Consider the following 14154-nt stretch of genomic DNA (forward strand, 5'->3'; position numbering starts at 1 on the left):
TTTTATCCTCACCCGAGGATATTTTTCCATTTTTTGTACAGATAGAGTGGGAGGGAGAGAGAGGAAGGGAGAGAGAGAGAGAGAAACATCGACGTGAAGAGACACATCGAGAGGCTGCCACCCGCACGACCAACCAGGGCCGGGGACAAACTGCAACCGAAGTACGTGCCCTTAGCGGGAACTGAACCCAGGTCTCTCCGGACCTCAGGCCGACGCTCTAACCGCTGAGCCAAACTGGCCAGGGCTAGTTTGTACTTTTTAATCCCTTTCACTTTTTCACCCATCCTCTCCTCCCCCCAGTCTGGCAGCCGTCAAAATGTTCTTTGTATGTTTGGGTTTAAGAGTTATTTATCTTTGTGATTCCCTTTGCCCCAGGCCAGTTGATCACGGGCTAAAAGAGTGAGTGGGGTGGTGCACTGTTCCTGGGATGGAGCTGCTGGGCTGTCGTGGAGACGGAGAGGCAGGTGGAGATGATACTGTGACAGTGAAGGACCAGTGCAGGCTGCAGCGGGTGTGCAGAGGGGTCACGCAGGCTGTTCCCAGCGTTTCCGTTTTCCTCTTTTCAAATTTCCCTTTGCTTAAATTAGAGGTCTTTAGCGTCACCATTCTAATTTTTAAAAGAAGTTTAAAAATCTCTATCTTACTAGTTGGCATATACTTTTGGCCCAAATGAGATTCCCCAAAAGTGACACTTGAAAAAAAAAAATCAGTGGTGGGAACTGGGGAGCTTGAGGAACTCCGTCAGAATTGTTTTCTGTGTTTGCTTTCGGGTGCCCCAGTGAGCTGACCCGGGTCCCGCATACCTTCACTCATCCATTCACGCACTCCTTCGTGTATCCAGAGAACATTTTCGATCGCCTGCTGTGTACTTGGCACTGTCCTAGCACTGAGGCGTCAAAGATGACTGAGACAGTGTCAGTCTAGAGCGGGAAAGCAAGCGTACTGCCTTGTTCTGTGATCCGTGCGTGTGCAGTGAGCCAGGCAGTGGGGGCCAGAGCGGGGCCGGGACCTGCTCTGGGAGGTGGCCACCCTGTGCTTGGACAGGTTCGTGCTAATCAACCCTGCCGAAGCAGGGAGGGTTAACAAAAAGAAGCTGCCCAAGGCTGCCTTGGGTCCAAGTGGTCAATACAACTAAAGTTCGACAGGTAATATGCTACCCCCTGCTGGAGAGCCTCAGAAATGCAAAGAGTCCAAAGTGTTAGATCTTGAAACCACTGTAGGCCAATAGGCCATCATCTCCTGTAAGAGACGTGGAATACTTGTGTAGAAACCCAGGATTTGGAGTCCACAGTTGTTATCTGAACTCCATCTCTGCCACCTCCGAGAGCAGGCCACATAACCTCTCTGCTGCTTTTCCTTGTTGGTGAAACGGGCTCAGGGTACAAATGGATCATTGCAGGCAGAGAATGCAGTGCAGTGCCTGAGAGATGTGAGCACTGGGAAGCTATTCATGGTAAAGGCCATCTGCGTTGAAAGCTGGAAATGAGATCGGGGCCCTTGAGTAACCCTAGGAGTCCACCGAGAACGGCTTACCAGCCAGACCCAGTGGTTTGGACTTCCCCGGTTGAGGTTCACGGGGACCTTGCTTTCTCTGCTCCAGTCTCCCTTGAGAATGTCCTGCTGGATGTCAAGGAGCTGCAGAGGGGCATGGACTTGACCAAGAGGGAGTACACCATGCACGACCATAACACGCTGCTGAAGGAGTTCATCCTCAACAACGAGGGGAGGCTGAAGAAGCTGCAGGACGACGCCAAGATCGCACAGGTCGGTGTCCGGGACCCGTGCCCCTCGGCACCACCAAACAGTGGTTGGTCCCTTAAAGCCACCTGGGTGCTGGCCTGGCTCTGGGGGAAAATTGCCCTCTGTCTACTGAGGGTAGGATTCTTATGTAGTTAATTATTATTGGGGGGGGGGGTCTTTTCGAATATTGTACCTGGAAGATCCCTGTCCTGCTCATTGTCCTCTCTAATTTCGGATGTTTACCTTCTTCTCTAGAGGCTCCCCCCCCCCCATCCTTCCACTGCTCGGCTTTCTGCATGTGAGTCCTGTAGTCGGTTCGGCCAACACGCCTCAGGCCTGAGCTCAGGAGAGCCGTGTTCTGTGTGTCGGGTTTCTGTAGGCCTTTGACCTTGAAATTGTGCACTGCACTGGGGGTCAAGTCTACACACTTTAAAAACAGCCAGAAGGGCCTGCCTGCGTCGTGGAAGGAAAGGAGGGGGACGTGGTGGGCTCAGGGAGCGGACGTGGGGGGGCTCGGTGTGCGGCTGGCCGTCCAGGGCCCGGAGGCTGTGGGCCGCTGGCACTGCTGCTGCTTCTGCAGCTCCGTCCGGAGCGTCAAGTTCAAATGCTGGGACGAATGAAGTTCAAGGGGACTTTGCTTTTTCACAGGACGCCTTTGATGATGTGGTGAAGTATTTTGGAGAAAACCCCAAGACGACACCCCCCTCTGTCTTCTTTCCTGTCTTTGTCCGGTTTGTGAAAGCCTACAAGGTAAACGGGAGCACGGCGACCTCCCAAGCCTGCCCTGCCATTGCTTTCCCTCGGCTGGCCTCCCACCGTGGCTCCAGTCTCAGCGGCTCTGCGGAGGCCGCTCTGATTCCTGGGGCAGCAGACCTGATAGTCAGTATGAGTGACCAGCCCTGGGGCTCCACCTGGAAGCCCCTGGCTGCTCTCTGGGGCGAGTGACATGCTCCTCACTGACTGTTCCCCCTCCCAGGCATGTTAAAGGGCTTAGCCGATCCAGGCCTCCCCCGCTGAACGGTACAGGACTGCGCCTGGCCCGTGGCATGGCACTGTGGCCGGGTCGGGAGTGCCTGCCTGTGCTGGTCCTGCCCAGGCGCGGGCCGTCCTGACCAACGTTCCTCCAGTGTGCTGAAGGATGGCGCTAGGAAGCCCGGCTGCTCTGTTTCCTCGTGTGGACCAACAATGGCCTGCCCTTTGACATGGTCTTGAAAAAGCATGCGACCCAAAGACGCATGTGTTAGGAGAACGTGTGCCTTGAGAAGGAGTGACGGGGCCTGAGGGGATTTCAGCGCACTTGGGAGACCCTGCAGTCTGTGTCCCCAGGCCGGTCTGCGTGCAGCCTCAGGAGTGTTGGTGGGGGAGGAGGAAGTATGGTTGTAAGGGGAGGAGGGACGCCTTGGAGTGGCTGCATTTCTAAGGATATCCTGTTGGAAGTAGTGGGTCACTCACTTCTGCAGCACAGCTGGAGTCAGACGGTGCTGGAGAACCACCGTGGGCCTTTTACTGGAGGCGAAGATCACAGCACTGAGCCGTCTCTCAGTGAGGCTTCCTGTATCCCCAGCTGCTTCCCAAAGGAGAAATGTCCTTGGCAGCGAGGACGCACGAGAACACAGCTCAGAGTCCTTGTGCAGGACACAGGGCCCAAGCAAGGAGACGGTCACCAGGCACCAGTGCTGACCGGTGCTTCGGACCCTCCAGCACTTAGTGCTGGTGCACGGCCCAGGGCTCCAAGTGGCTCCGCTTAGGTACTGGGACCACACCTTTTTCACATAAAAAGTTATAAGTCTGAGGTCTAAAGAGAAAATATACTATTTTTATTTATTTATTTTTATTGATGTTAGAAAAGAATGGAGAGATAGAAACATCAATGAGAGAGAACATCGATTGGCTGCCTCCTGCATGCCCCCCACCGGGGATCGAGCCCACAACCTGCGCATGTGCCCTGACCGGGAATCGAACCGGCGACCTCTTGGTGCACGGTCAACGCTCAACCACAGAGCCACACTGGCCGGGCAGTATATGCTATTTTTAAATTTTATACTACAAGCTGGGAAGTGGCTCTGGCTGGTCTCAAAGCCTGATGCTTCAGCAGGGACGTGTGTAGAGCAGAGGAAAAGGAGAAGCGGCCCTTGAGGATGTGGTGTCACTGGTCAGGGTGCCTCTGCCACGTCACTTCTCCCGGGGGTGCTGTCCGCTGGCTCCGCGAGGCACCTGTCAGGCATTCCTTGCCCTGGATGGCACGTGACAACCTGCCAGCCTGACTCTGACCCAGGGACGTTCTGCATGGATAGTGGGGTTTCAGGGTGGCATCCCTCCTTCCCTTCTTGGATTTGATCCAAAGTGAAACTTAAGACACAAGCGAGAGAGTAAACTGTACTTTTGATTGTTGATCAAGCTGGATCGGAGTAGCTGGGGTGCACCTGTGAGCTTATTCTCCAGCCCTGAGTCAGACAACTTAAGCAGCTCCCAGCTGTTAGAAGTCTCTTTGGGGGGCTGACTTCAGGAGGAGGGGAGCTGAGGTGAGCCTGTTCGATTTCTTGTCCCAGACTGATCCGACTAATCACCTTGCTCTCTGGGGAAGGAGCGAGCTGCCGGCAGAGAGCCCTTGAGTGTCACTGGGCGATGCCCCTGAAGGAGACAAGAGGCAAACAGTGGGCAAAACTCTGAGAAGGAGTCAGGGAAGCTCTAAGTAGGTGGACAGCTTCTGGAAGTAAAACAAAATCCCTTGAAAGTCACTGAACAGAGCTCCCCGCAGGGAAGGACTCTGGGTGGGGTAAAGTTCAGCTACTGGATTTTGAAGAGATGCCACAGAGACAGAGCGTGAAGCCCCACATCAGCATCCTAGACAAAGTGCAGACCCGGAGCTCCTTCCATGTACCCTGAGTCCTGTCACCAGGGGTCCTCCCAGAATGACTTTCAGGGTCTCGACTGCGGCCCTTCCCACTGACGCATCTTTTGCTTCTTTTGCCTTCCCCAGCAAGCGGAAGAGGAGAACGAGCTGAGGAAGAAGCAGGAACAAGCCCTCATGGAGAAACTCCTGGAGCAGGAGGCGCTGCTGGAGCAGCAGGACCCGAAGGTGAGGCTCCTCGGGTGCGAGCAGGAGTCGGGCAATAAGCCAGACTCGCCCAGGGTCCTCACCACTTCCTTTTAGGGCTCGGAAACTTGACAGATGGATATTTACTCATTCATTACTTTGCTCAGCGAACCTGAGCCGAGGCTGAGGGCATGTCTGTGTAGCGTTTCTAAGCTGGGATCAGGACTTACAGCTCAGCTGACGTGAGAGTCCAGAGGTCCCACCAGATGGCTGGCCTGCTGTGTGCAGGGAAGGCCGCGGGAGGGTGCCATTGGTGGTGGCCGGGTGGCTGGGGAGAGGGAGCATTCCGTGGAGGGAAACATCGTAGGCCAAGATCGTGAAGTTTGGCAGGTCAAAGTATTCTTCATCTTGATCCTCTGCACCGAAGTGTAAGAAGTCAGTGGATATGGCCATAGGATCCACCTTGCCCATTGCTACCCACCAGACTTGTGTGTGTTCTTCAGTGAGAGTTTGTTTTCTTCCCAGAAGCTTTCTGAGTGTCGGTTCGGGCACATGTGGGCTGGGGGCCGGTTGTGCTTTTGGTGGAGGCTGCTTATGAGTAACACAATGCTCAGACACATCTTGGACTTTGTCAAACCTCCAGTGGGTGCTGGCCCCACTAATCCCTGCCACGCTTCTCTCTCCTCAGTCTCCTTCTCACAAATCCAAGAGGCAGCAGCAAGAATTAATTGCAGAATTAAGAAGGCGTCAAGTTAAAGATAACAGACACGTATACGAAGGAAAAGATGGTGCCATTGAAGATATTATCACAGGTAAAAGCTGTTTCCTCCTCGTGGCCCATGGAGATCCCACTGGCCTCACCCGCTGGCCACTTGCAGATTTTGCTGCTGTCTGTCCAGGGTTTACGGTTGTTTCATTGACTTTAATTAGATCCAGAACGGTGCAGAGACCCTATGCTAGTGGGTTTGAAGTGTATTTATAGTCGCCTGTACACTGTCTATCAAAGAAGCCCAACATGTCTGTGAAAAGTCTTACTTCTCAATATCATCAGGACCCTTCAGATTTCACCACGAACCCTTCTGCTAACGGTTCTCCATCATCTTCCATCTGTCACCATGCTCCATTTTATTCCCCGCGGCCACTGCTGCCCACCTGCCTGATTAACAGCCACTGTGGCACTAACCACAGGCCATAGAGTCCCCCAGCGCGCTCTTTAAACAGCCTCTGGACTTCCGGAGTAACTGAAGATGGTGGGAACCAGGAGCTGGCTCTCCACTCCGGAGGCTGAGGGCACCTGGCCCAGGGCGCCTGGCAGCTCCGGCGGCGCCTAATCCAGCCAGTTCTTGCCTGATTAGGTTGCAGCCTGGTGCTCTCTGCTGGAGCCAGTCTGCAGAGTTTGTGCCGTCCCTCTTCCCAGCGGGACCAGAACTCGGCCCACTGGCTTGTGGCCGCGGCTGCACGTAACGCTCCTTTCATGTCGGTCGCATATGAATACGATTTCGCAGCTGCCCAGATGCTTAAACTTCTTATTGTGAGAAATATTTTAAATATGAAAAAGTATGGAGAATGTATGATGAGACCTCGTGTACCCACCACCCACTAACCATTTTCAACTCGGGGCCCATCCTGCTACCTGCCTGCTTCTACCTGTTCCCCATGCCCGGCCTCGGAGATTATCCTGAAGCAATTCCAAGGCATACTGTTCCGAGTGGAAATATTTCAGTATGTGTCTTCAAATGATCAGGACGCTTTAATAAAGCAACCATACCCACAATACCATTATTCTACACCTCCTAAACTATTCCTGGATATAAAACATTGTCCACATTTCCCCGATTGTCCTAGGTTTTAAAACCCCTTAGACTCCATGAATGCCACTTTTGACTTCTCATTTCTTGTTAATAGCTTAGTCAGCATTGTAAATAAGGATCCCAGACTGCCAAAACCGCAGTTTGTTTCACCAGGTCAGACCCAAGGAAATAAAACACTATAAAGGAAATCAGTGAAGAGTTCCCTGCCCCGAGTCCAGCGGTGTGAGTTCTGAGTGGCTGGTGCAAGTGCTGGTCTCTGTCCACGGCCCAGGTGTGTTCTGAACACACGCGCCTACTGGTACCTCCGTGTTAACCCTGCAGGCGAAGCTCCCGCCGCCCAGCGTCTCTCCCTGCCGCCCACACTGAGGGAGAATCTCGCTCTGAGCAGGACTGGGAACAGGTCTCCTTGGGGAAGCGCCTCTTACCCTCAGTGCCACAAAATCCACTTGTGGGCAGAGAAGCATCCAGCCTTGCACGTGGAGAACTCCGAGTTCCTTTTCCTCAGCCTGCTCTCCACCCCAGTGACACCTGGCCTGTAAACTGGGCAAAACGTACTGTTTTTATTCGCCTGACCTAATCATTGATCCACCATGGGTGGTGACAAGGTCTATCTGCCTATGAAGCATTCGTTATTTTCCTTGAAAGAGTTTCCACTTTGTATCCCGTGACCGAGCCTCAGATGGAGTAACTCTTAGACTTTATGAGCTCACTTGGGTGTATATTGCCTCCCCCTTGCCTGCTCCCCTCCCCCACCCCCTTCGCCAGATGCGATTAACAGAGCACTAACCTTGTACTAACGTGACAGATGTTGGCTTTTTACTCTCTCCTCTTGGTCCTGTTTGGCTGTCACTCGATGCAGTGCTGAAGACTGTGCCCTTCACTGCTCGCACCGCCAAGCGTGGCTCTCGATTTTTCTGCGAACCTGTTCTCACTGAGGAATACCATTACTAAACTATTACTCTTTCTCACCTGATGCTCTGAAAAGGTTGCTACAGGTTTTTTGACCTCTTTTGACCTTCTGTGTGTGTGTCAGGGCCCCCCACCGTGCTAGCATGCCCCGCCATCTCCACGTGTTGTGTTCGTGTGGTCTTCACGCCGCATGGCTTCGCGTCAGTCTCCACTCCTGCTCACTGTCACTCTCAGCACGTCTCGGAATCCCCGGAGCCGTGGTGGTCCGGGTGTGTGTGAGTGAACAGAATCGCTTGCAGAAATGTTGAGAAAGAGTAAATAGAGCACTTCTTGGAGAATCAGGACCCACTAGATGGCTTGTAAGCTTTTTGGACTAATATCTCTGAACAAAAAGCAATGGTCATTGATAACAGTAGCTGTTATGGCTAACATTTATTGAGCACTTACTGTGCTCTGACAGCTCACAGATCTGACCCAGCCTTCATTCTGTACTCTTCACATGCTTTGACAGTACGATGAGCCGCTGTACCAGCAGGAACTGTGAACCGGGCCCAGCTGTAAATTGGGGCTTACGGGGCTTACGCAGTCTGTAGCCACCACCCAGTGTCACGGAGATCCTGCTGCGAGCGTAGCACAGGAAGCCCCTTTGACCTAGAAACCTGTATAAGCTGTCCACAGCTTTGTACGCACCTGTGTTCCCTGCCCAAGCTCAGTAACCAGCAACTCACTCCCCCATGTTGCAGTGAGACCGCGAGGCAGGAAGCAAAGCCAAAGCTTTGGGGCCCTCACCGTTACGGTTATGTTCCATGTCCAACCCAGGGCATTCCTGTGAGACCATTTCTGGGCCCGCTCCTTTGGTCAGGATGGTGGCACCAGAAATACCAATAGCAAATACCTATCGTCGGAAAATGCCACTGTACTTAGAGTTAAACAAAAAGATCAACTATTCCCAAGAAGTGACTGCCTGGGCCTAGGTCCTGAGACCTAGGTAAGGAACAAGCCCCTCTGCAGCGCCCAGTTGACTAGAAGAGAGACAAGGGCAGCACATAGTCTAACGGGAAATTGCTGCCGTTTGACTCCCTTGCTGAGACTGACACGGAGCCGCTGTGTGTTCATTCTGTGGCGTTGCCGCTTCTGTAAGTGCATGTGCTCTGTACGTTCCCGTCTCTGAAGATGTGAAAGGACGTGGTGTGTGCTGCCTGCTCTGCAGTGTACTTACCCACCAGTGCTTATTAACAAGGCTAGAAACTGTTACCTCCTTGGCTAATGTTTACTGTCAGTGTTGCTGCTGGGCTGTCATTCTGGAGCCAGACTTCAAAGCAGCTTGGATCTGGGTGGTCAGCGAACTGGATGGGAAGATGCTATCATCTTCGCCCTTGTTTGATCTAACCTTCTCGTAGTGATGGCCTCCCACCCTCTTCCTCCTTTGGCTAACATGCCCGGGAATGTTAAGCACTAAGTTGAATTGCTTTTCATTTTCATCCCATTTTTATTTAACCATCATTTTGTGTTTTTCTTTTTTTTTTGTTTAGCTTTAAAGAAGAATAATATCACTAAATTTCCAAATGTTCACTCGAGGGTAAGGATTTCTTCTAGCACACCGGTGGTGGAGGATACACAGAGCTGGCAAGCATCACTTTTTACTTAGCTTCCTCCTCTCTCTGTATTCAGATCAATGGTTTCAATCTATGGCTGAGGGTAATACTGGTGAGAGTCTGACCAGGGAGAAAACTTTGTACCTCACTTTCAATGGTGTGAGGCTGAGCCTCTCTGTTGGACTCTCTGGCCTGCTTCCACGTTCTCAAGTGTGATGGCTTGGGCAAGGGTTTTGCCGATGACTGTAATTGCTTTGGGTGCTAGGCTGGCCTTCCCTTACCCCTTTCTAAGCCTTCAAGTTACTCAGTTAACCCAATTTTTATCTGAAGAAATGAAGAGCCAGTCCTGGCCAGGGAACATGATCTATACCCTTTGAAGAAGATTAGGATGTTTACAGTTAATTGCTCAGAGGGTTCGGGAATCAGAGGTGCAGTGTATCCTTAGCCAGAAGTGGAATTCTGACCTTCCTAACACCCTGGGCCAGGAGCACTCTCCAGAGGGGTAGGGCCTGCAAAAATGATTCTTCGCTTGACTTTAGGAGTAGGGCAGGTCACAGATTGCAGAGGGTTTGGAGCTGGTGAGGACTGTATGGGCCTGAGCGCACCATTCTCACACTCACACTCACTCAGCTCCAGCTTGTTTTGCCTCAGTGTTGCCAGATTCTGCAGTTTTCAAACAGAAGTCAGAAACTCTGATTTTTTTTTTATCCTCACCCGAGGATATTTTTCCATTTTTTGTACAGATAGAGTGGGAGGGAGAGAGAGGAAGGGAGAGAGAGAGAAACATCGACGTGAAGGGACACATCGAGTGGCTGCCACCCGAACGACCAACCAGGGCCGGGGACAAACTGCAACCAAAGTACGTGCCCTTAGCGGGAACCGAACCCAGGTCTCTCCGGACCGCAGGCCGACGCTCTAACCGCTGAGCCAAACTGGCCAGGGCAGAAACTCTGATTTTTTAATGTTAATTACGACTTCAAACATCAGGAAATTGTATTTAAAAATGTAACTCAAGGTGAAACATTCTTTGGGCCAGGTATGGCCCACAATCTCCATTTTTAATCTGCTGAATAGGTGAAGGGATAAAAAAAGATGGAGTCTGGCTTATTTCTGTTGTTTCCCTTTGTAAAGGCAGAATGTCCCCTCACAAATAAAAAATGCTAAGTTAACAAAAGGGAAATATATACTAGTTAAACATAACAAGGGAAGACGTAGGAAGCCTGCTCTAGTTTTTCACCATGCCCTGACTCCATCAGAAGGAGACCTGCCTTATTCACCAAGAAAGCATGCTTCCCAGGAAGAGGGCTTGTTACTTAAATAAAACTCCTCTTGTTCACCCCCACTTGATCCCCCCAGAACAGTGCCTGCTTGAACTGATATGCAGTGGTTGACTCATTCATTCAACAAGGCATTTTTTTGAAGTGGGGCATCCTGCTGTGATTTGCAGTACGAATCGGAGGAAGCAGGGGCTCATGTAACTTCTCCCCTTTAATGAAAAACAAAAGATAATTGGATGGCAAGGAAAAAACATTTGGGACTAGAGTATTATTTTGATTCAGTGACTACTTTTATGTAGTAGTTAATTGAACAATATGTTTATAATTCACAAAATGAAAAACTGACTTCAGCTAATATTTAGAATAAAAATAATGGAATCCTTGTCTGCACACTAAGCATAGGTTCTTTCCTTGATTAAAACTTTGGGTAAGATAGGACAGGGAAGTCGATTTTATTAATGTTGCAGTTTAAAATTCATTGTATTACTGTTTATATTTAGGTTTCCAGAAAGAGAAAAAGCAAAAACAAAACCCAAACACCTAAGCCATAGCAATTTCTGAGGAAACATTGCAAAATAAGACTTCAACTAGACTCTCTGGCCAGTGACAGAAGCAATCTTCTCTCCTATATATTTTCTTAAAAGTTTCAGAATCCTGCCAGTATTACGTCATGTTTTGACTATAGATACCAAAGGGCAAAGTACATGTGTTTGGCTCAAATACTCAGTGGGTTTGAAGGGCCCATTAGCTGACTCTTCTACACAAGCTGCTTTGATTGGCTGCCAGCTGGCCTTTGTCTTGCTTAGACACACGGTATTAAAGGTTGCAATTCTCTCATTGGTGCTCTCCTCTTTACAGATCTTAGAAACCAGCCATACAGACGAGCCGATGCGGTGAGGAGAAGTGTCAGGCGGCGCTTTGATGATCAGAACTTGCGTTCTGTTAATGGTGCCGAAATAACCCTGTGAACCCGAGACCTGACTGAATGAAAAGAGGGTGTGCGTGAAAGAAACTGTCCACATGAACTTTATGTGCTACCATTTAACTGCAGCCTTGAACATACATAAAATATTCTAAGGGCTCAGATTTAGCGAACAGGAATTTTTAAATGACGGGCTCTCCTTTCAACCTTTGTTAACAAGTGCCTAAAAGTGGAAGTACCTGCTCAGATTAATCTAAGCAATAGGATTTGATTTGATTAGGTATCTTTTTTACACCGGTATGTTATTCAATTTTTTAATCAAATTGTAAATTTCATTTTACATGCATTACCTGCCATTGTGATTGTCCCATGATGGCCCACCCTGGTTTCCTAATAAGTTGTAAATAACATGGATGCCTCTGCTGTGGGCTTCCTTTGCTGAGATGTCTTTTAAGGAATTAATTTTGTGTTTCAGCCATATTTTTAAGGTCTTGCAACATAGAAGGAGAAAGTCACATGATAAACTCCTTCTGTCCATAAGCAAGCTCCAGCCAAGTACAGACAGGATGCAATTACATACAGTAGCACAGGGGAAGAAGTTACTTAGCATCTCCTTTCACATTCTACTGCTTCTGTGCTAGAGGACCACGCCCTCCCCGTGCCAGATCCACCGGTATGAATGCAAGGATATCACAGCACACAAATGTTGTATAAAACTTATTTGCAGTACTGTGTTCTTCAGCTAGGGGCAGCTTTAAAAAAAATAATGCAAATGTATTTATTAATTAGTACTAAAATTAACATCTCAGTAATCAGTATTAGGATTTCTGAGGACCATTATGGGTCAAACCTGAGAACAGAAATCAGTGCCTTGCTAGCCAGGGAGAAGTTCACTAGTTGTATCAAGTATTCAAGATTACTTCTGCCAAGCCGAGTAGTGTTAGTAACGTGGCCTTGCTCTCCTCTGACAATCGGTTGTTTTCCCCCCGCCCCCTTCTTCCTTTTGTAAATTGGAGAAGATATATTTGGCATCCTAGATCAAAGCTAAGAACTTGTATTTCCCAGATGACTTTATGGAGAATTGCTGAAATAGTCACACTGGGATTAAGCATAAATGATATGTAATGGGACTAAATGGCCAACTAAGCCACTGTTACTTTCCTTCCTCTCTGGCAGGGCACTCGATCCATTCCAAAGTCAAAAACTGGACTGAAGCTAATTTGTACTTTTCATAATACACATCCTGCTTCTGGCTTACCTTCTGGGTACATTGCATCAATATATTAATTGTAAAGTTTATTGTATAGTATTTAACCACTGAATTTCTTATTTTATGTTGTGCTTATGTGAACTCCTTGGTGAAGGTCCAATTTTCCTTGGATAATGTGTAGTTATATATGATCTCTTTTTAAATGTACAGATATTTTGCTATAAAATTGGTGCAGTTTTTTATGGTTTTTACACTTCTCTTTAATTCCCAAGCCTCTGGGTAATATTGTAAATATTGTTTAAAAATGCATCAGCCTATGCTATACAATCTGAATGTTATTTTAACTTATAGTTTTTTTTTTTAATATATATATTTAACTACAAGGACAGTTTCGGGATCAGTTACACATTTCACTTTAGCATACCTATTTACAGGAAGATTGCTTTTAAACTGCTACCCGCCAGCAAATTTTCATAAATGTGTACTTAAGAAAGAACATGCCAAGATGTTGTCTGTTGATTCAACATTCACTTTGATGATAAATCAATTCAACCATGAGATACACAATACACACTGTTGGTTCTTTACCACAAGCAGCCATTTCCCAAAGCTCAATGCTGATGAGCACATTAAAATAATTGCTATTTATTAATCTACAAGTAGACAATAATGTTGGCATGTTCTTTTCTGTTTGTCTATTAATGGGCCTGCTTCTTAGCAATATTAGAAATGTTTTATAAAAGCAGTTCATGTTACTTTTCTGGTCTTTTCATGGCATTATGAGCAAATAAACTATTTACACTACTAGACTGTAATATGTTGTAGTCTTTCAGTGTTATACTTGAGGGGTTTTGCCAGTTTTATGTATACCTATATCTTCTAGCAACGGGTATGTCTTAGTGCTTAAACTCAGAATCTAAATGTATTTGGTAAATTTTAAGTAAAATCCCTTCCTGTACAAACTCTTGAATACTTGTTGTATGGAACAAAGTAACCAAATCGATTGTCAGTGGATACAGCTCCCAAAATCATACTTATTTATTCCTTCCAGTTATCACTGTAGTAACTCCCAAGACATCAAGCTTCAGTATAGTTTTTAGTATGTTCTTTTCAGGGAAGCAAGGAAATCTAATTAAGAAATTATTGTTACATTAGATCCCCAATTTAATGCTCTTTCTACCGTACCAATACAATGTAGCTGAAGCTTTATTTTATAGAGGAGGCGGGGAGTTCAGTTCTGCTTGTACCAGGACAAAGTGCTTCATGGTAAAAGAAACATCTTTAGCAGCGAGTTCCAATGAGGCAGATAATGGTGTGGTTTAAGGGCACCTAATGCACCAGTACCATGCATTTCCTAAGGTGTTTACCAGTGACCCAAAATTAAGTCCCTTAGTTCCCCACTCCCAAACCTCTAGCTAAAACCTAAATCCTAATCCATAAAAATCCACTGCAGCGGAAGCCCAGTGACCTTGCTGACTCAACGTTGCTCTGCAGAGTGGGGCCTGACATCCACCACTGACTGCTGGGATTCTGTAGAACTACCTACTTCTGCACTGGAGGATATGCTTTTATAATATTAGCTTTATTAATTCACATACCTATAGATTTTAATATTTGATAAAACTTCTTAACCTTAATACACTTGTTTCCTAA

At 48.1% G+C, this 14154-nt stretch overlaps 1 protein-coding gene across 4 annotated transcripts in view; it reads left to right on the top strand.

Moving 5' to 3' along the window:
• Nucleotides 1-13316, top strand: part of FMNL2 (formin like 2) — a 315926-nt gene extending 302610 nt beyond the window's left edge. Inside the window, exons 22-27 of one of the 4 annotated variants that reach the window (XM_036254613.1) lie at nucleotides 1601-1764; nucleotides 2389-2490; nucleotides 4721-4819; nucleotides 5466-5589; nucleotides 9030-9076; nucleotides 11228-11290. In XM_036254613.1, the coding sequence (XP_036110506.1) occupies nucleotides 1601-1764; nucleotides 2389-2490; nucleotides 4721-4819; nucleotides 5466-5589; nucleotides 9030-9076; nucleotides 11228-11266 (575 nt within the window). In that variant the 3' untranslated portion in view covers nucleotides 11267-11290. Of the gene's footprint in view, nucleotides 1-1600; nucleotides 1765-2388; nucleotides 2491-4720; nucleotides 4820-5465; nucleotides 5590-7447; nucleotides 7574-9029; nucleotides 9124-11227 lie in introns of all 4 variants that reach the window. The other 3 variants (XM_036254611.1, XM_036254612.1, XM_036254610.1) reach the window with 3 other exon arrangements.
• Nucleotides 13317-14154: the final 838 nt, after the last annotated feature.

Source organism: Molossus molossus, unplaced genomic scaffold (genome assembly GCF_014108415.1).
Source record: "Molossus molossus isolate mMolMol1 unplaced genomic scaffold, mMolMol1.p scaffold_m16_p_11, whole genome shotgun sequence".
Lineage (NCBI taxonomy): Eukaryota > Metazoa > Chordata > Mammalia > Chiroptera > Molossidae > Molossus > Molossus molossus.